Below are 22,880 nucleotides of genomic sequence, written 5' to 3'. Positions count from 1 at the left end.
ATCGAATCCCACGTCGGGCTCCGGTGCATGGAGCCTGCTTCTCCCTCTGCCTATGTCTCTGCCTCTCTCTCTCTCTTTCTGTGTGACTATCATAAAAAAAAAAAAAAAAAAAAAAAAGATTTATTTTGTGAATTATTAATTAAAGCCTGCAAGATTTTATTTCCATTTTTACCTTCAAATTTAAAAGTGACATTCCAATGCGTATATTTTAGAAATTTACTTCCACTTTTTTCTGTGGATATTTTTATTCTAGCAATAATTGTTAGATTCCTGGGATGTACAGAACTTTTTAAGGATGTTAGAAGAGATAGAAGTTTGGAAGATACGGTCAGTAATATCACAAAACCTAACAGTCCAGCTAAGATAGAAAATATCCATGCCAATCAAGTGGACAGAACAACATAAGAGATCTGGAGGAAGCAGAATATCATAGTGAGACCATCAGCCTGGAAATAGACCACATGAGTTTTTATCCTATCTCCCCTGCTTATTGGTTGTATGTTCCAAGACAATTTACTTGGGCTGTTTCTTATGTCTTTTGTAAATGAGAGTTAATAATAGCACCTAGTATCTAGTTATTATGAGAATTAAATTACTGAACATGCATAAAATGCTTGGAACAGGATCTGGCACCTAGTAAGGTTCTTGGTGATGTCTGTGATGATGACGAGATGACAATAATACCCTGATACTTGAAATCAAGTAATAACTTCTAGGGAGTAGAATTTAAAAAGTCAGGAGAGGGACCGCCACGGTGGCTCAGCTGGTTGAGCATCGACTCTTGGTTTTCAGCTCAGGTCATGATCTTTCAGTAGTGGGATCAAGCCCCCTGTTGATCTGCTCAGCACAGAGTCTGCTTCAGATTCTCATTCCCTCCCCCTCTGCTCCTTCCCCCACTCACTTGTGTGTGTGCTCGCTCTCTCTCGCTCGCTCTCTCTCTCTCTCCCTCAAATAAAATCTTTTTTAAAAAGTCGGGAAAGGTGAATGATGAGTAGACATTTTTAGGCACAAATGAAGTTCAGAAAGATGGATATAAATTGATGGAGAGGTTGTTGGCAAATCTTTCAATAGACCAATGATGCAAAGATCTACAAGAAGAAATGATCAAGGGCATGAAAAAGAGTATCTTGATATGAAGAGAGACTGTTCAGATATAGAAGGAGCTATAAGAAAGATGGCAAGGTAAATGGAGAAGAGGGGGACAGGCAAATGAAGTGCTCTAAATGTTTGATATGGAGTTAGATGCAATACAGTAGGTATGAGAAAGATACTGGATGGCCTCAAGCAATAGAATAGCATAAATACAATCAATTCTTGAGGAAAATTCTACTGGAAAATATGACTATATCTAGATAGAAGCAATTTAGTTATAAAAAGTGGAAATGCCAAGTTATTTTAATTTTTATAGTAACATCTATATATGTGTAAATGCTCTAAAAGTCCTGAAGCCTTTCATTATACTTCTATATTTTAAACAATTTACATCATTTTATAAACATCTAAGATAATCATAATATAAGTATAATCATAATATAAAATGTTGTTTTTGAAATACGCATACGATTTCAGTGCGCTGATAATATGCACATGCACTTCTCTGGCTAAGGATTATTTGTCATATATAGCATGTAAAAGGAGCAAATTATGGAGACCTCGCGAGGTATATTTAAACTATATAATCTTCTCTAGATTAAATTGAAAAAGAAATCAAAATCTTTAAATTCAGAAGTCCCTAATGAGGTATATGCATTTTCAGTGACCATGTAAACGGTCAGGATTCTGGATATGATACTTCCAAATAAAAACTCTGCCGTCACATTTCCAGGTTTATAATCTCAAAGCCCAGCCTTTCCATCATAAAACAATGTGATATAGGAAAAGGGACAGATAAGTTTTAGACTCCGACAAACCTGGTTTCTAGAGCTGTCATAAACTCCATGCTTTTGAGCAAGTTTCTAAACCTCTGTCAAATCTCATCTTTCTAAGCAGTAAAATAGTGATAATAAAGCTCACTTTTGGTCTTTTTGTATGGATTAATTTATACCATGTACATATATATCCATTACCACATGTCGGACACAAGATGCTGATAAAGATGTTATTTTCTTTCTTGATTCTCCTTCCTGCAAGTGTAAATTTAGGCAAAATTTTTAACTTTTTTCTCTTTCACACACACACACACATGCATGCGTACACACACACACACACCCCCAGACATTGAGCTCTTCAGCGTGTTGTGTGATTATGTTAAAAAATATATATCACATTTTATAAATTGTTATATGTATGTGTAACTATTTCTTTAATAATGAGGTTATGAAATTCTTTAGAGATAAGATTCACTATGCAGATTTTAAAACTAAGGAAAAGGTAGAGAAAAATAAAAACTTAGATTTTATTAAGTCAAAACAATTGATTTAAAAAAAATATGCAGAACTGTCAGAGGGGCTTGCCCAAGTTCTGTTTGTGAACTCTGGTATATAGTTAGGATATAATTTATTCCCTGGTGTTGCCTTTGAACTACTGTGTATCCAGGGAAGAGCACAGTTCTACAATGAAAGGGATGGTGAGGGAAAGGGAGGAAGGGAAGGAGGAGGGGGAGGTTGATTAAGATTTTAAGGCAATGAAAGTAATTAGCAAAGCTAAGACAAGAGTGTTCTTACACTGCCAGTTTCTTCTCTGAGTCAAAAACAAATAACTGATTTTATTAAAATACTAGCCAGCCAGCAGTGTCTAGTGTGATGATATTGTTAACAATAAAATGTATCTATCTTACATTGCTTCTAACTTGTATCTTTGCCCTAGCTCCCTCAGTATTTTGATGGCAGTAAGGATACATGCTCTTGGAAATAAGCCAAGCACACACTAACGCATTATACATTTGGCTTGGTTCCAAGTGAACAGGTGTTTTAAATATTCTAGTCACATACCCACAATGTATATTGCTACTGGGGAAAGGATATCATTTCTGAACCACTGATGTTTGTTTGACTCTGTTCTGAACCACACCTATTTTGCACTCTACAGATTTAGCAAAGATGAACTGTGGTTTGAGGAAAGATGACCATCAGAGCCCTACTTTTATTGATAGGAGATACAGCAAATGTATAGTTCTGAACTCTGTACCTGATGTCTGGCTACAGAGATCAAAGTACTTGCTGATCAACATTAGAAGGGAAACTTAGAGCTTTCCACAACTGATTTCCTACAAATATGAGATATTTTATTTATATTAGAGGAAAAATATGATAAATCAGATGTTAGAATTTGTTATGATTAGGGAAAGAAATTTGTTTTCTGTTAGAAGCCATCATTCAGTTTACAGACATATCACAATAAAGCAACCTAACTTTTCTGGGGCCTCAAATACGAAATTGAAATATTCCCTTCTGGAGGAAAACAGATAAAGATAGCTATACAGAACTATTTCTATCTAGAAAGAATTCTGAAGATCCTTTCAAAATTCTTAGCTTCATGGGGGGCACCTGCGTGGCTCAGTGGTTGAGTGTCTGCCTTCAGCTCAAGTCAGGATCCTGGGGTCCTGGGATCGAGTCCCATATCGGGCTCCCCAGAGGGAGCCTGCCTCTCCCTCTGCCTATATCTCTGCCTCTCTCTCTGTATCTCTCATGAATAAATAAATAAAATCTTTAAAAAAAAATCTTAGCTTCATGTTGTGCATGTGCACACACACACACACTTGCTCGGTCACACATGTACACAAAGATATGTACACATAACACATGCGGTTAATGTGAGACTGGCAGTTTCCAGCAGATGAACTCAGATATAGAACTTCCATCTCACTGTTCCTGTGCACAAGTTCCTGTGTCAGATCAACAAAACTCATTGATTTCTCTCAGTCCCTTTGGCTTCAGCAATAAAGCAATGCAAGAAGGTGGAGGCGGAGGTTGGGGGCGGAGAGGTTCTAACTTCTCCCAGCCACCTGCCTTAACTTCATCCTTCATCTCAGTATAGATCGGATTCCTCTGGCCAGTAGTCAATAGGGTGCATTACCTCATGGAAACAGACTTTGAACCATGGTTTGCTTCCTCTTTTAATGGCACCGTTTCCCCTCATCTTTGAACCGTGGTCTTGAAAAAGAAGTGGGATTCTATTCAGAATGATGGTGATGGCTGTTTGGGGCATTTTAAAACTCTTAGGTGGTTAATATGTGGTTAATATTATTTATTCAACAGAAAATTGACTTAAAACCCATGTGGAAAAGCCAAGTATCATAATTGTAAACTTCTTTTAAATGTTATACAACTTTGTTTAATTTCAATTTTCAAAAACTTCAGTTTCCCATCTAAGAGATTCATGTATCGGCCAGGCTGGGGAAGCCTCCAGAGAAAACAGGGCAGCTCAGCCACTGCGGAAGCCGCGTCAGGGACTGTGGGTGGCATTTCTCTGCTGAGTCAGGTTTGTGCCAGGCCTTCCCTCACTTTTTACTAACAGTGTGGATTTTCTGACAAGATGCAAAAAACCAAGTCTTGCGGTTCTTGAAGCTCTCCTGCAGTTTTCCCCTTTTTCCTTGGGACTTTGGGAAATTTTCACTTAAGAAGATCCCATCTTGCTCAGTCTTCCTTGTAACTGTTGAAAAAAATTGGAAACTTTTACAGTCATTTCCTTCACTTTTTCTCCCTTCTGGCCTAGAAAGTAACACAGTATTATCCATATCATTTTGAAAACAAAAGAAAGATGGGATCCCTGGGTGGCTCAGCGGGGATCCCTGGGTGGCTCAGCGGTTTGGCGCCTGCCTTTGGCCCAGGATGTGATCCTGGAGACTCGGGATCAAGTCCCACATCAGGCTTCCTGCATGGAGCCTGCTTCTCCCTCTGCCTGTGTCTCTGCCTGTCTCTCTCTGTGTCTCTCATGAGTAAATAAATAAAATCTTTAAAAAAAAAAAAAACTTAAGAAAAAGAAAACAAAAGAAAGAGAAGAGCTGTACCTACATTTTAAAAGGAGAATTTTTATAGTTGACACATGATTTCTTCATGATCCCATAGTATTGTCCAGAGAGAAACAATAGTTCCTCCATAAAAGCATATATTTCTTCTCTTTTCCCCTACCTACCCCCACAACTCCAGCAAAAATGCTAACCAGCTTTGGCATGTCTTACATACCCAAGCAAATTGAAGTGAAGAGCTGAGGAGTTAGTGTGGGAATCTGAAGAATATAGGCACCAAAATATACAAAGCAAACTTTTTCTCTTACTAACAGAGACTTAAAGTTCTTGCTAGTATTATTTTAATTACTGGGACAGACCTACACTTTATTTTATCCAGGTAGATACAGCCTAAAGGTAGTGCAAAGGACTCCTTTCCTAGTCCTAAAAATTTAAGAGTGGAAAAAATTAAGCAGCCTTTCTTTGCCTTAGCTTTTCAACAACAACAACCTACACTTTATTCTAACTAGGTAGCTACAACCTAAATATTAGAAGGGGCCTTCCCCTCTCTTCCGTGGATTTTGCAGTCACACAATAGGAAAAACATTTTAGGTAAAATTATCCATCAGAAAGTGAATTCTATCACTAATATGAAAAAAATAAGATTTGTCAAACATTTCACCAATTGCATCTGACATTAAAGTATTCAAAGAAAACATTGGCATAATTTAAGCAATCTTTATAATTGGACAAGTTGCAGAGGCAGAGTAGGGGAATAACTGACAAAGCAAACCCTGGAGCTCGTGCATGAGTCCATTAACTCAGTTCTATTGCTGACTAACTTGGTGGACTTTATAGGTGCTGTAATCACCTTGCACCTACTTTTCTTCGTCTGTGGCAGTCATGGGGAAGAGTAGTTATGAGGATTTAAAAAGAGATTCATGCAAAGCTGCAGGCTCAGTCCCTGGCACATAGGAAATGCTCCGTTAATGGGAGGTGTTACTGCTGAGGAACAGATTCAGTTAAGGGGAAAATTAATATTTTGATAGTGTGGGAAGACTGGTTTAATTTCCTTTTCATGCCATAGAAGAGGAAATGTTGTTTTTATAATTACCTAATGAATAATATGGAAGAAATTATTGTGCAAATGAAAAATCTAAGTTCACCACTGAACTAACAAAATCACTGAGAAATTCATCAGGTATGGAAATTGAAATACCAAACTTAAAAATCAGGTTGCAGTACATTTTCAGTGATAATTCCTGAAATGATTGAAGCCCTTGTGACTACAAAAGCAGGTAGTTAATGCCACAGGGACCAGGAGGCCAAACCCACAGAGACTTTCCAAAAAAGTCTGTCTGGGGCCGGAGGACAGAGCAGTCTGTAGGTTGACCTCCTTCAGTTAGACAGCAGGTGCCCAGGCGCTGTCAGGAATGGGTATCAGGATGAGCAAGATTGCCGACAGCCTCTTTAAAGGTTGGCATTAGATCGTAAATTGTTGAGCCCAGGCGTGACGAGAGGCCACTTACCTGCAGGAGGATCAACTGTGCTCACTGGATTAGTTTTTCTTTCTCTCCTTCATCAGATCCTCAACTTTTCCCTCTCATTCCTTTCCCCCCTCCCCATATCCATTCATGTATCTATCTATCCATCGTCTGTCATGTTTTTTTTTAAGACTATTTATTTATTCACAAGAGACACAGAGATTGGCAGAGACACAGGCAGAGAGAGAAGCAGGCTCCATGCAGGGAGCCCGATGTGGGACTCGATCCCGGGTCTCCAGGATCACGGCCTGGGCCGAAGGCAGGCGCTAAACTGCTGAGCCACCCAGGCGTCCCCATCTATCATGGTTTTATCCTCTTTTTTTCTGTCTCCTTCCTGTCCTTCCTTTTCTTAAACATATACTCTCCATAACTTTGTTTTTTTTCAATTCTTAGTGCCCTCTCTAACTTTTGTGGCATCATATGAAATCCAAAATGACTGAATGCAAAACCTAAGAATGTTACTTATCTGTATAATGTATGAAGTTGTGGAAAATGTGATTTTGTGAATGAGTTGCTCCAAGATTCTGGGACCATGGATTCATATATGGATAGCATTCATAGAATAAGGAAAATGTATTGAAATGAGTTTGATTTTAATTATTGGTTAATTTAATTTGGAAACATAAATTTAGAAATATTTAAATCTACACACAAAATAATATGGTAGCTTAGCCTGTGTAGGCTTTCATCAGCATTTGATATTGATAATACTGGCCCTTCCAAAACATTTTTTATGAATTACATTTTCTTTGAAAGTATTTCATCTAGGAAGACAGATCCCTGTTTGCTATAATGGGCTGCTTATTAGGTATTTTCAGAATCTGCTTTTTTTTTTTAAGATTTTATTTATTTATGAGAGACACACAGAGAGAGGCAGAGACACAGGAGGAGGGAGAAGCAGGCTCCATGCAGGGAGCCTGACATGGGACTCGATCCCGGGTCTCCAGGATTATACCCTGGGCTGAAGGCAGCGCTAAACCGCTGAGCCACCCAGGCTGCCCCAGAATCTGCTTTGTAGATAGTTTGTGTCCCATTTATTTTTAATGATCATACTCAATTCATTATTGCCTATGCTGATGAGAAAAGACTATGCTTTTTAATTCTAGCATAGCTAACATACATTATATTAGTTTCAGGTGTAAAATATAGTGACTCAACAATTCTATACATTACTCAGTGCTCAGCATGCTAAGTGTACTCTTAATCCCCATCACTTGTTTTACCTATCTCCCACCCCACCCTGCCTACCACCACCCCTCTAGTAACTATCAGTTTGTACTCTATAGTTAAGAGTGGGGTTTTTTGTTTGTCTCTTTTTTCTTTGTTCATTTGTTTTGTTTCTCAAATTCCACATATGAGTGAGATCATATGATATTTGTCTTTCTTTGACTTATTTCACTTAGCATTATACTCTATATCCATCCATATTATTGCAAATGGCAAGATCTCATTCTTTTTTATGGCTGAGTAATATTCTATATGCACCACATCTTCTTTATCCCTTCATCTATCAGTGGGCATGGGCTACTTCCATAATTTGGCTTTGGTTTGCATTTCCTGGTGACGAGTGATGTTAAGTATTTTTTCATGTGTCTATTGGCCATCTCCATGCTGTCTTTGGAAAAATGTCTGTTTTTGTCTTCTGCGAAAAAAAGACCTTTTATATCAATATTTTAAAATAGCAGAACCTCTAATGTGAGTCCAGGAGACAGCAACCCCCTCCCCAAAAATGAATGAGTCAGGAAACCAGAGGGCAAGTTGAATAAAGGGTCCTACTGCTAAAATGCTACTGGCACTTTTGATGTCTGTCCTATAGATGCTCTGGTTATATTTCTGGTACCATTGGAAATAACTACATTGCTAGGAGAGCAAATAGAGCCCTTTGATTAATGGACCCAAAATTCCCATTATTTCATGAAATTCTAAGGGACTGATGCTCTCCTTGGTCATAGGGATAGGTAGAAGTTGGAGCCCCTGCCCTCAATGAGCTCAGTCATGTGGAGACTGAGGCAGGCACGCAGTGGTCCTCCAGAAAGCACAGCTGTGTTAAGATTCCAGAGAGGGCTGGTTTAAATACAGACAGTGACTGGAATGGTGTCGTGTGCTTTGTAAATACAGCAAAAGCCTCAAATGGAGAACTGAAACTGAACAACAACCCTAAGGAGTTTGAAGCACTTTAATTTTTCAGCACCTTTTATTTACCAAATGCTCCTTGATTATTAAAAGGTACAGTTGTAACAAACTTTCTTCCACTGGACTCCTACCCATGGGAACTAAGCATAAAATCCACAACTTATTAACAATTCACATATAAGATTTATGGTTATGATATATAAGCTGTAGAGGATAAATAGATTAGACACCGTTCTTCCCCACAAGTAGTTTTTAATGTGGAGGAAGAGATAAAACATATCACCAATATAAATTTATTTGCAGAAAAGAAAGAAGAGGGCATTGTAAGTGTCCTACTGAGCATTTTGGAGATTTTATCTAAGGGACTTTCTTATTGCCTGTTCTGAGTGTGGATAGAAGTTTGTTCCCTGACCAATTGACCACATCCTTTAAACCTAACATCCAGTACAACAGCCTCTATCTATTTCTAGGACAACCCTCTGAACCCAAAAGAAGTCTTTCTTCCCCAGATCTCAACTTCCAGCCTGGTTTCTGGCCTGGTTTCATGTTCATAGACCAGCTCTGATAGAGCCCCATAGTGTTCTTCTCTCTATTGGTCTAACTGGCCCAGCCCCTGATCAGTAACCGTCTCACCCATTGTATCATGGGCACTTTTTATTAAACAGAAAGTTTTCCAGTGTATCGGCCCAAGAAATGAAAATATTAGTAGTGCATTAACCAAATCCCACAAGATTTTACATCAAAAGAAACAAATAGTAAGGCTAGAGACTAAGGCTCCTAGCCTTTGGCAGATGTAACAAATATTACTGATGTTGAAAGAAGAGAGAAAAGGTGCAGTGTTAAAGGAAAAGGAAATCTTGGATCCTCCTAACTTTGGCTTAGTATTTCTGAGCCTCGGTATAATATGTCATGAGGCTGTCCTTGGCTGTCCAGAGGAACCAACCAATTTGTTGCAATATTCTACTGTCAAATACTGCACTAGTTACTAAGGATAGGAAGCTCTCAAGAGATACTTCGTATTTATAGGGATCTTAAAGTATAGAAAATGAGACAAAAGGAAGAATACAGAGAGCAACATTATGAAATAAATGTTAGTTACAAAGGTCTGGAGAATCCTAAAAGAGAGACATAGTAATTCTCCTACCTCTCCAATCCACAGGATTCTTTCCTTCTATCATTTAAACTTACCTGTGAGGCTGGGGAAAGGTCAGGTTAGAGACTGGATTGTAGCGGCAAAAGCAGCCTACACTCTGAGCACAAACTGAGCAAACTGTTCCTTCCATGTTTTCAGCTTCCATTGTGAGTCCATCTTAAATAAGAACCTCTATCACTGCAGCCTTGGATTCCATTATTCTTTTGTTAGCAACAGCAGTATTTATTGGATATCATCCATGCAGTGGACACATTCAAGTTGCAGTAGATACAGAGGTGAAAAAGACAATATTTATACTCTTGTGGAGGTTTGTTCCAATGCACTGAGACTCTTCCTTCCACTGGCAGCCACAGTAGCCATGGTGTATATATATTGTTCTCACACAATCCCAGCAATGTTCTGAGGCCCTGATACCTCATATTAATGTGTCAGGGCAATATGGGTGTTGAGCAGCATTGCTAACACAGTTGTCAGTACCACTGTCTCAGATGATTCAGGCTCAGACTCAGACAAAACCCTAGAATTGCCATATAGCCTAGTTTTCACAGGGCAGATTTACAGAGTGTACTGGCTGGGAAGGCAAGGAATAAGAGGCCCTCTGCCATTGTTGCTGTCCAGTCCCTATAGAATAACCCAAATCACCAAGAGTGAATGGCAAACAGATGGTTTCCCATCAGGCCAAAGGATGGCCCAGGAGAGAGGTAGACTAGGGTCAAGCCTTCCTGGCAGAGGCCCAGGGGTCGGAGAGAGGTCTTAGGAAAGCAAGCAACTTAACTTTCATCTGGGGGTCCCTGGCTATCTCAGAAATGAGGGTTAGGGTCTCTCAAGTACAGTTCTCAGGTATGGTCAAAATTGTCATGATGCAAGTCAGTCAGTTGTGACCCTCAAATCTTATTTTGTGTTCCCTTTAGTGAATGCTCTGTGTACACTCTGCTTTTCAGATAAACTAATGATAAACTACAGATCCTAACTAACAGATTCTTTAAATTACATCAAAGGTAATGCCCTTGTTTCTGAAGGAGAATCTAGGAACAGAAAAGAGAATGCACAAAAGCACTTCTTGTGGTACTTTCTCAGTATGTTTATGTCCTCCTGGCAGTAACCAAAAGCATAGATACCCACAGGAGGCCCAGGAGCTGGAAAGGAATAGTTCATCACACTCAGGACTCTGAGCAACAGTAAAAAGAAAAAAATCAACCATTTGCACCTCATATAAATTAGTCTGTGTCACCTCCACTGTTTCCACTACCACAGAAATATTCTATTGCTACAATCATGAAGTGATTATAGAGCTTGCTTTAACTTACCAGAACTTGTATTCCTTGCATTTTTTACTTAATCTTATTAAAACAAATAAATATCGTTGTCATCTTAGGAGACCACCCAACGCATTTCAGTTCATCTGTCAGTGTTAGAAAGTATGACTGTCAAGTTTGTTTGCTTATTCATTTATCCAGTGAACAGTTACTGAGAACCTTTCTTGAGCCCACATGTATTAACCCAGCCCTGTGGCAGGAACCAGAGATACCCAGTCCTTACAGAATTCACTGTCTAATGGTGAAGCAGACATGTTAGAAGATAGATTAGAATATAATATACCACCTATTTTTAAACACACACGAAAAGTCATGGACTGTAGGGGCACACAGAAGAGAGTCCCTAAGTGCCTAGAAGAGCTAGGAAAGAGCTTCATGGAGCAAGTGATGCCATTAGGTAATAGCTGACCTGCAGGACCTACTGACTTGGGAAGTGATAGGAATTTCCCCCCAGGAGGAACCTGGAGTGGTGGGGGAGAAGGGAGGAAATGAGGCTGGAGAAGAGGAGGGCTAGCTGTGAAAACTAGTGGTGTGGCTGCTGGAAGCCACCAGGTGTTTATAAGGAGAACAGTGATAGAATTAGATTTGTAAAAATAATGAGACCCTGCTGAAAGTGGGAAGGATGATTGGCTAGAAGGTGAGATCAGAGGACAAACAGATTAAGGGTGGGAGACCCCACAGAAAAAAATAGTAATAGAGTCAAGAGTGACTTCTGGGTTCCCAGTTTGAACAACTAGGTTGTGTTGTTTGCTAGGAAAGGAAAGATGGGAGGGGAATGGATAAAGGGATAGGTTACAATCAACAGAATGAATGGGAAAATACATGAGAAAAAGAGATCATGGGAATCCTGTAGAAATGAGGAAGCATGGTGGCGGAGAATGGTAGTCCTGAGCTGATGATAAATATAGGCAGTGTGGGCCACTCCCACGTCATGACTAATCATGTACTGACCCAGCTTCAATTAAAAACAAAAAAAAAAAAAAAAAAACAAAACAAAACTTTACAACTAGAGAAGAACCTACATGGAATCAAAAATGATAATTTAATCTATACTTATACATATACATCTTCTTTTGTAAAAATAAGGCACTAATGGTTTTAAAAGGATGCTTCAGTGTGTTGTTTTTAAAGAATCAGTGCTCCCAATAATCTGCCTTTTTCATCCCTGTAACCATATTTGCAAGTAAAATGCCATAGTTGAAAAAGGTTAGTAGGTGAAGTTACATTTATATTTTAGACTTTTTAAAATCCTGCTTCCTGATATTTGTTAATTTACTCCTCTCTTCTCTTTCGCAACCTTTGTTTAATTTATAAGTTCTGTCCTATCTTTTCCTTCCTTATTTAAGAAGCCACTAACATCATTCATTCTTCAAACCCACTTCCAGTTTGATCGTTCATATTCCGGCTTTTTATTTTTTTATCTCATCTTTTATTTTTTTTAGCTTGCTTTATAGAGATTATTAGGATTAACTGCATATTTTAGCATGCATTTCAATCATTATATGTTAAATGTTCCCTGTTTAGTATTTTACTTTAGATCTCGCCTGGATTCAGAACGTCAGGGAGTATGTCATGGCCAAGTGTGCCAAACTTCCCCATCTCGGTCCTGTTCCAGGCCAGTCTTGTGATGCATGCCTTGTCCAGGTTCCAGAAGAGGTGTGGGGGAAGAATTCTTAACAAAAACATCAACCCACTGACCTATCCTGAGGCAGCCTGAATCATCCGATTGGCCCTAGAATCACCCTGATTTTCCATGAATCCTCCAGGCTAAGGTTGGCCCAGAATAAGACCAATGTCAAAGCCCAGGAGAATAGTGGAGCAGTAGACTAGCATCCAAAAATGGGGAAAAGGATGAACTTGGCCCAAGAATTTTAAAACATGCTTATTTCAGATTTATAGTGTCTGACTCACATTCACAGAGGTTTCTCCATGCTCTTTAAAATAAGGTCTCTGTTTTACTTTTCTACCTTTACACATTATGCCTAAAATACCACTCCCATTTTCCTTCTGCCATGCTTTCCTGTGCCCTCTTTCCTGCTACTCATTTCATGGCCAAGATTGTTTGATCAAGGCTTTTTGACCTTAAAGATTTCGTGAATGCCTAGCTACTTCTGACATTCCATATCTAGACCGGTACCCCAACTTTTAAGTATTCAGTGATATAAATCTTGATTTATAATCAATTTCATACTACGTTGCTTTCTGACTTTAAAATGATACATTCAAAAAATAGTCAATTTATAATAATTACTTAAAAAGAGCACAATAGGGCAGCCCGGGTGGCTCAGCGGTTTAGCACTGCCTTCGGCCCAGAGTGTGATCCTGGAGACCCAGGATCGAGGATCGAGTCCCACGTCAGGCTCCCTACATGGAGCCTGCTTCTCCCTCTGCCTGTGTCTCTGCCTCTCTCTGTGTCTCTCATGAGTAAATAAATAAAATCAATTAAAAAAAGCAAGATAATAATTGAGTTTTAACATAATGTGAAGTAATATTATAAAATGGTGAAAAATTGTAGTTGCAGAAATACTACAGGGAGACTATGCTTTCTCCCTCTGACATCTGAGCATTCTTTCCTATTGTGTTCATCCATCCATTCCATCTCTCATTAATGCTGCAGACATTTATTAGACTTCTACCATGTGCCAGGCCCTGTGCTAAGTCCTGCTGATACAAAACGGCTAGTAAACGATCCCTGGCCTCCAGTTCACTCATGGAAAGAAAAACACAGTTGTTCTTCATCATATCTCTGGGAATTCATCTTTGCATCCAGAGGACAACACCTGATTCATAGTAGCACTTAGTAAATATATATCAAGAGATCTGAATCCCACTATCATTTCTGCCTCCAGTCAGCCAGACAGCTTTAGTCCAGTCTTGAAACCTCTGCACACGCTAACATTAAAGTGAAGATGTGCCTTCTGTATATTCAGCAAGCCCATTTTTTGAGCACCTACAAGTGTGTCAGGCTCTGTTCTATATTGAAACTCCAAAAGTGAATAAAGGAAAGTGCTTGATGAATTGCCTCATAAACTACCAAGAGAGACAAAACATAAGTAATAATGTGTGATAAAGGCTCCAATAGAAAAATGTATACAATAAATGAGTACCTAAATGAGGGAGAAACTAATTCAGCCCTGGTTATCATAGAAGTCTACAAAGAGGCTGTCTTTCGATGGACACCGAGGCTTCTTCCACAGGTGATGTGTAAGCTCTGCCTTGAAGAAAGACCATCCAAATCCAGGGAACAGATACTAGTGGGCTCATTTCAGAAGCCCAGGTTGAGCAAGAACATGAGGTATGAAAGGCCAGTTGCTTACGCACCATAATCCCCACTCCTGGAAGACATGAAGAAGAACCAGATGATCCTTGGTGGTCTAGTCCAGGATTTAGAGTACCAGTAATTATAGGAACTATCAGCATCTGAATGTTTATATGAAATTCATGGCCACTAAAAGGTATGGGTGGGTGTTTCTTTATGTTCTATACATTAAATAACCTTCAAATCTTTAATTAGTGTCTTTTATTTCCATTATTTAAAGATGGAAAATTGTTTGGCAAAAAATGTTTCAAGTCCAATATTAAGATTATCTTTTGAAAAAGGGAATAAAATGAAACAGTGAAAATCTCCAGCTCTTCCCAGGCTTTTCCTCAGTAGGAGTTAATATCTGGTTAGAATAAGCACTAATAACCTGGAGGAAATACAGTGTTAAGGTTTATATTTTCAATTTTTTATTAAAATTTTCACCACAAATGAATAATTTGGGATAAAATTTAGTTTTTTATAGTCTGTACTAGATATGATTTGCTTGTCTAATTAAAGTCTATCTACCGATTGTAGTAAATTTTCAGTATTTTAATGTGTCTTTTCATTTCTATATTAAGAACAAAGAACTATGGAACGGGAAAGATAGTGCAGACAATGCTTACAGTTGGGTAATTAAAACCTATGGAGAGATTTCTTGGCACCTAATCTTCCCCCAGCCTAAGTAATCTGTGCTAGAAATCACACACCAAAAACGCCACATAAGATATTTTAGGCCAGTTCAGAGGTTAGTCATTTAAATTTGTATTGCCTGCTTTTCTAAAGCATAAGTGCACCAAACAGTATCTGTGTAGAATAGGTTTTCAGTAATTGTTTCCTGACAATATTTTAAGTGAAAGAAGTCATTCCTTAGGGCGGCCACTCCCCAGGGCTGGAGGGACAAAGCAGCAGTATGGTAGCAGCTATGGGGGGATGTTTATGAAATATTCTCAGAAACTTCGCTTATAGGCAGTATCCATTTCAACTGCATCTCCTTTTCCTATGTGGATTTACTGCTCTTTAAAGATTATTCAGCTTGTTAAGAGCAGACACTTATTTTCATAAAGCTGTGAAAGACAAGCACAAAAAAATGATTTAATATTAAAGAAAAGGAAACTACCTTTTTTTAAGTTGATGCCTTTTTTCCTTGGCTTTTATGTGAACATGACATTCATGCAACTAATAAAGATAATTCCTGCATGTGTGCTTGACATATCAACCCTCTGAAGGAAGGGTAATGCTAGCTGTGCAAGAAAGGTTGATTATTTGGATTTTAAGAAAAATTAATGGGTATTTTGGGGGGGTTTGCAAAAAGATTTGAAATTGCTGCTGTGCAGTGCATAGCTACAGGAAAAGAAAGACGATGAAAATAGATATTCTTGAGGGCTAAGATTGCCGAGATGGAAAGAAGTTGAATGGTTGGAAGGTTTAATCGGTGATGGCGACCCTCTAAAAGAAGCTCAATTTTATGTAAATAGCAACAATATAAACCATTTAACTTCATTTAATTGAAAAAGGCCGATAATAATTTGGTTATTTCTTTTTTACTAACAAGAAATAATTAAGAAAGGGAAGCAAGTTTTAACCATTGTATACAGAAGGGATTTTGTAGTTGATAACATAATGCCTAAGACGAGAAATGAGAGCTCCATGTGGCATTCTTTTCATTTATATTCCTTTCAGTAACGAAATAGAATCTGTTCCCTACATCTATTTCATTAGAATTTTTGAAGCACCTGTCACCTATCATCGTCAGTTTATATGTATTTCAAGTTTTCCTGATGAACAAATGTAATAATGCAGAGTCCATATGTCCACATGTCTGGGAGGGGAGATTCCACGTGGTTTTTGGCTTACCTGTCTGGACTCCTTTCCCCATTTATTGTTTGGAGTATGTCACCTTCTGTCAATCTAATTACTTCTCTAAGAAACGGCTGTTCTCAGCTCACTGCATGACAATCGCTGCCTTGTGAAGACATCCCAGAAGCCTCTGCAGTCAATTGATCTACCCCAGAAGTGTCACTCTCACATGGAAAGTTGAATTCAGTATACAGACTCACTCAAGATTTACCGAGTTCTCTGAGGGAAGAGTCTCTTTAGATACGTAGCAGGAGAAGCTGGTTTCAGTAGATCTCTTGCCTTATCTTGACGTACTGAATAAATCTTTTCACAACACAGTCAGCTGCAAGACACTTAAAATATATGCAGCCAGGACTTCTAGCCCCTGTAAAAGAATAATGATTTAAGTGCCTACGTTACCTGACCAGTAACATTTGTAGAAGATCAGAGAAGCTTTCTTTTTTTTTTTTTTTCAGAGAAGCTTTCAAAGGCCAGAGGCAGAGATTCTGATTTTTCTAGAAAAACGCCTGAAGGAATAATGATTATTTATCCAGTTAGCAGTCCCTTTAGTTTATACCGACTATTTATTGCTACGATAAAGACAGACTTAGCTGAATCTAACTGTATTTCCTTTGTCATCCTTAAACAGCTATAGATTTTTAATATAATAAAGATAAGACTACTCTTATAGTTCCACATTCACATGATAGTATTTAAGTTTATGCCATCACATCCATCTTCAGAGCCTTATAATTCTACCGTAATCATCTGTTCTTGGCAGAAATGTGTTCTACACGCTCTCAGTGGAGGATAATATATTTGAACAATTTTTTCAATGTTCTAGTTATGTGATTATGGGAATTTGGAACTCACTATTAATTTGCCCTTGAGTTTTGTATTTATGTATCTCAAAATGCCCCCTTTTTTAAATAATACAATTCAACTTGAAGTAAGACTATAATATACCCTTCAACATTAGAGATACTTCATTACTTAGATACTAGTGATGTGCATTGAGAGATAATGTAGTCAGATACAAGAAGAATTTATAAGGAGAAAATGAGCCACTGTTTCCCGCCCCCTTCACTTCTGTTTCCTTTATGACTTCATGCCACTTGCTTTGTTTGCTTAACAGTTTATATAATTCTTTAGGTACAAAATGAGCTCTTGGTCTAATGATTTTTTAACCCAAAAACTAATCATTGCTTTATTGACTAATAAACATTCCCACTCTAAAATCTGACATCTAGAAATATCAATATTTTAGCCATATTGTCATATTTCAAGTTTTCCTACAGCCCAGTTTTTTTAATTTCTCTACCCTAATTTATTTCAATGTTAACTCTAACTGCTGTCTTTGCATGTGAGTGAGTGAGATCTATTCTGGATCCCTCACTTTACAAGTGTGGGAAAGCCTGGACAGGGAAAGTACCCCCACCCCCACCCCTCCGCTGACAGGAGGCTAGAGGTGTGGACCTTCATGCCTGGCCATGCTGATTTGAGACCTGGCATAATGTTTCCTTAAAATCTTCATGGAAGACGTGTGAGAGATAATGAGTTAACATTTGTGGAGATCTTTCAATAAACTGTAATTGATGTTTGAATTTTTATAAACCAAACACAGTATCTACCCTCGAAAGCTTCATAAGAATATTTAGCACACATGTATGTGCCAGATGGATTGTAATGACAGTTGATAGGCCTCTCCTAGCCCTTGCGTTCTGTTGTCAAAAATCTGCACATCAAAACAACTATAATTTTTACAATATGATTTAATGGCTAAGAGAGTTGGGTGCACGTTGAAAAACCTACTGTCTAAATAAGACTATAAATTAATGATAATATAAGATTTTAAATTAAGGGTTTATGTAAGAATATTCCCATTGTGCCTTGCAGAAAAATAGGCAGGTAAATTTTGAAAATCATCAGATAATATTTTCTTCATCTGACACCTTTCTCTACATAAGTGAATTTTTATGAAAAATATGTGGATTATGATGCAAGACACTCAAATTATTCTCAAAAGCTCAAGGATATGTGGAGATCAAAGCAGAAACAGATCATAATGCAGCAAACAGTTATCACCCGGAAGAATATTCTTGTGGTTGAGATAATGCTAACAAAACAGCCTAAAACAGGAAATTAAGTTAGTGAATAAAAGTATTATTGTAATGTATTGTAACATTCTTTGTAGTAGTATTTTAAGAACCCTCCCCAAGGGTACTTATTCTGGGTAAAAACGATGGCGTAGATCCATAGTAGGGGGACAGGTGGCCCCACCAATTATAAATTCCCCAAGATTGTAAATGTATATATTATCATCTTGTGTCAAAATATTCATTTTAATATTCAAACATTATACCACATAATAAGCTGTAACCATATGTTTATTTGTTATATTATACCACTATAACATTAATAAATATTTACAGAGCTGCAGTGTATCATAGATGTATCAGAAATGGTAGCTCTCTTAGTTTGATTTTAAGTGAAAATCTTCAGTGCCTCAGAAACTAATTTTAAATGTTACATTTGTTACACGTTGATAAGAGCCAAGGAGTTTAAATTGTTAAGACTGACACCCCCTTTTTAACTCATGTTGTTTTATTTATTTTCCCCAATTGCATGAATTAAAGATGGAGTGTTATCTCAGCTTTGAATTCCTTAGCTTGATGTCGCAGATTTTGCTTTATTTGTATGTGAATTCTGTCTTTAATAAAGATGAGCTCTGCTGAACTTTCCATTAATGAGAGACACTTAGGTACCCAGCTCTTTATAAATGATGTTGGTAGTACCAGGAAAATTCTGAACTGTTGCTAGTCTATTAATAATTGACATGGCAAGCTGTGTGATTAATCAGAAGTTTTATGATCTCTAAAAACACAACTTTATCTCTATAAATCAGATGGTGTACAATTAACTTGACAACTGTCAGTTAAAAGGGAAAAAAAAAAGGAAAGTAAAACTCAGGACTCCTGACTCATACTTTTTCTGTTTTAGTGCTTCATTCGTATTTATCCTTCTGTGACAGCTGGGACTAGACCAGATAGACCTACATTCAGGAGACAGGAGGTTGAGGATAAGGCACTGACTTCTCGCTTTCATCTGTCAGGAGACAGTCTCAGGGTGATCCTACTCAGCTGGAACCAGGAGGAACTTTTCCTAAGTTTGGTCATTATTGACTTAGTTACCTCTTTTCAGTGTTCCCTGGCTTCCTTGCTCAGCTTATGGAAAGTTAAACTCAGCCACCTTGGCTTTTCGTTCAGCCTGTGTTTATTAGGCAGATAATTTCTCAGTATTCTCAATCTCAATACCGATTTTCACAAATAAAGACTTCTAACCAGACTAGACAAAGGCAGTTCTCCTTATGATCGCAGTGTCTGGACAATCTTCCTGGGTGCTTTGTGAGAATATTAGCGGGGTTCTCTTATGGCCTTTTGCTGTCATGTGCACATCCCAAGGGGTGGCGGGATGCCATGAGTACCAACCATTATGTTAAACTCTAACTAGAGATCTCTTTCCAACATTTCTGCTTTTGACACGATCACAAATTCTGAAATCATTGTGTAATGCCCTGACTGCTAATTTTTCTGTGGGAAGATAGTGTTGCAATTTGCCACCTTACTTGTATTCTTCTGTAAGTGTCTGTCACGTATGAATTCCCTACCGTGAAATTTCAGCCCTGGTACCATCTTTGTTAATTGACTGAATGTAGCTGTAAAGGGAATATTGCCCTTTTATTTTTTGGTAACTAGTAATGAGTACACTATTGAAGTCATGCATGGGTTCTCTCTGTGATTTCTTTACCCTAATGTAAAAAAGCATATGTAATAACAACCTGAAATACTGGACAGCTTGAACTTCTGTAATACTCCCTGAATGTCTCTTACAGCCTCTGTCTAGGTTTGAACTTTCCAAATTATGTATTTCAGACGTTGAGAAAGAAGGGCCTTAATGGCTGTGACAGCCCAGATCCCGATGCAGACGATTCAGTAGGTCACAGCCCTGAGTCTGAGGACAAGTACAGGAAAATTAACGAAGATATTGATCTAATGATCAGCAGGCAAAGATTGTGTGTAAGTACTCGGAACACCCTTCATTTTTTTTACTCTTGATATTTCTCTGAACCTGGCAGGCCTTGAACAAGAAAGAAAACAAAGGCTGTGAAAGCCCCGATCCCGACTCCTCTTATGCACTCACCCCACGCACTGAAGAAAAATACAAAAAAATTAATGAAGAATTTGATAATATGATCAAGAGTCATAAAATTCCTGTAAGTACCAAAGGTAGATGGCTGGTCTGCTGATAACTGCTGCAGTAACATACCTTAACCCTTTCAGTGATGACTTTCTCTAAGAAGCACTGGAAAGTCAAACCGATAAAATAGCCATCTCATCCCATGGGCAGTGCATTTAGAAAGCAAACCCCAAGGGATGCTGAAATTACATAATCTAAGAGTTGCCATCAAGAAGTTCATTCAGAGGTAGAAGATATACAGGCGGAAGAGAAAGATCTATGCAACACACCCTGAATTTACACAATCTTTTAAACACACAGTTCACACGAATCACAATGCACTGGTAAAACACTGGAGTCTCCTTCTGAACAAGTTTGAGGACTTACTATAAAATATACATGAATCCGTACTGAGACCAGATACACGTGTTGAACTGCAGTTCTCTGGTGTAAACTGCCCATCATCACCCAAAGAGAAGCTTAGTTCTGAATAAAGCTTCAGCCCCTTCTCCCTAAACATAGCATTCAACAACAGCACTGAAGGGTTAAAGCTAATGCTCGCTGCAGGGAAACAGACTGCATGAAAACCTAATGGTAAGATTTCAACATGTTTGTGTGCTGGGGTGATTTTAAGGCTTTACCAGAATATCCGCTTTGCCTACACCAACATTTTCCATGCTTTAACATTTGGCTAAATTTTGTCTTAACCAAGTCAAAAGATGTCTAACAATCAATCATATGCCTTGCCAGTTATTTAAGAGAAATAACTCTGCATGTATTATTTTGTTTGCCCACATAGAGAGGGGAAAAGTACATACCTTTTATTATATTTTGTCATCAGTCAAGTGATGTTAATTTTGTGACATCAAGTGATGCAACTCAGAGGTTCACGCATTTTCTGAATAACTAATGTTAGTGTCTTAAACCCTCATTGTGTACCAGCTCTTCAGGAGGTAATTAATTACTTCCTCAAAAAAGAACATTTTTCATAAGTTAGCAAAACACTCTCAACTTGAGGATTGGGAGAGACTCTGCAGTGAAAATATGCCTCAGCAATTACAAATACAGATATTTGGGGACGAGTGCTCTAGGCTGAATCCACAGCTGCGCTCACAGGATAAATTAATGCTTTACATATAGTAAGTGCATAACCAACCTGTGTTGAATTAAATTGTGCACTTTAAAACTTATTTATAAAATGTATGAATATTAAACTTTCTATCCTCCTAAATATGTCTGCTTCCTTTGTTAAATGAAATAATGTCAGCAGTAGAGCTTTTGTTGAATCGGAATTATTAATACACTGTATCATGAAAGAAAACTAAGTGACTTAAATTCTTAACAGGTTTCATAAAACCAAGTACTACCACAGTGGGCACTTTATCAAAAATAAAATATTTCCTATCAGATGCAATGCATATTATTATACTAGGAATTCTTTTTTTTAAGATTTTATTTATTCATAAGAGACGCAGAGAGAGAGACAGACATAGGCAAGGGAGGAGCAGGCTCCATGCAGGGAGCCCCATGTGGGACTCGATCCCAGGACTCCAGGATCACGCCCTGGGCCTAAGGCAGACGCTCAACCTCTGAGCCACCCAGGCATCCCTATACTCAGAATTCTTAAATGATAAAATGCCCATTGAGATTTTATCTTGCCCAGAAGGAAAGAAATCCCTCCTTTGGGCCAGTTTTTAGTTCTTATGGGCTGAGTTTCACTTGCTGTACAATACACTGGTTTAGAGCTGCTGGGCATAAAGGTTTATGAATATAAGATTGTAGGTGTCTCAGATGGGAGGAATCTCCTGCACAGCTAAGAAAGGGCAGGATATGTACTACTGCGGATCACTCTCCTTGGCCGTGATCCTAAATGCGTGTGAAGTTTTAGCCCCCCAAGACTCTGGGAGAATGCCCATATTTGCACACTGGATCGTTTTTCCCATGCTTTAGGAGAAGGAGGTGTGATGCATACCTGGACTCCCTCATAGTATTTCATCCTGTCCTGTAAAGAGTTCAAAATCAGGATACATGATTTCTTAAGAGGTGCAGTGGTGTGTGGCAGGGGATGAAAACCACATGAGAGTTTATAGGCTGGGCTGTGAGAAGGACTACACAGCTCCTAGCTGTGCCTCTGAGTCTTCATCTCTTTAGTAAGTGCTTCAGTCTCGATGATGAAAAGCCCAGTTTTCGCACATCGCTTTCAGTTGCTGGAAGTAAATTTTGTTGAAAGTTTCCACAGCTGCTAAAACATTTACAGCAGGGCAAGGACACTCTGCCCTTTGTATGTAGAGTGTCTCCACCTCTTTAAAAACATTACAAGACTGTTTTTCTATTTCAAAGACCCAGTTTGAAGAGTTTCCCTTTTAAAATAGAAAATTTAATATTGCAATCACCTGTTACAATATAATTTATGCCCATATTCCTCAATTACATGAAATAATTCATGGAAGATTTGGAATCTTGTTGACCAGCA

General features: G+C 38.3%; 1 protein-coding gene across 13 annotated transcripts in view; it reads left to right on the top strand.

Moving 5' to 3' along the window:
- Positions 1–22,880, top strand: part of MEF2C (myocyte enhancer factor 2C) — a 170,522-nt gene that overhangs the window by 107,349 nt on the left and 40,293 nt on the right. For 10 of the 13 annotated variants that reach the window (XM_055312842.1, XM_055312838.1, XM_055312839.1 and 7 more), the window contains one exon: positions 20,104–20,247. In XM_055312842.1, coding sequence (XP_055168817.1) covers positions 20,104–20,247 — 144 coding nt within the window. Of the gene's footprint in view, positions 1–20,103; positions 20,248–20,306; positions 20,445–22,880 lie in introns of all 13 variants that reach the window. The other 3 variants (XM_055312846.1, XM_055312848.1, XM_055312849.1) reach the window with 2 other exon arrangements.

Source organism: Nyctereutes procyonoides, unplaced genomic scaffold (assembly GCF_905146905.1).
Source record: "Nyctereutes procyonoides isolate TBG_1078 unplaced genomic scaffold, NYPRO_anot_genome, whole genome shotgun sequence".
Lineage (NCBI taxonomy): Eukaryota > Metazoa > Chordata > Mammalia > Carnivora > Canidae > Nyctereutes > Nyctereutes procyonoides.
This window is presented reverse-complemented; position numbering and strand designations above follow the sequence as displayed.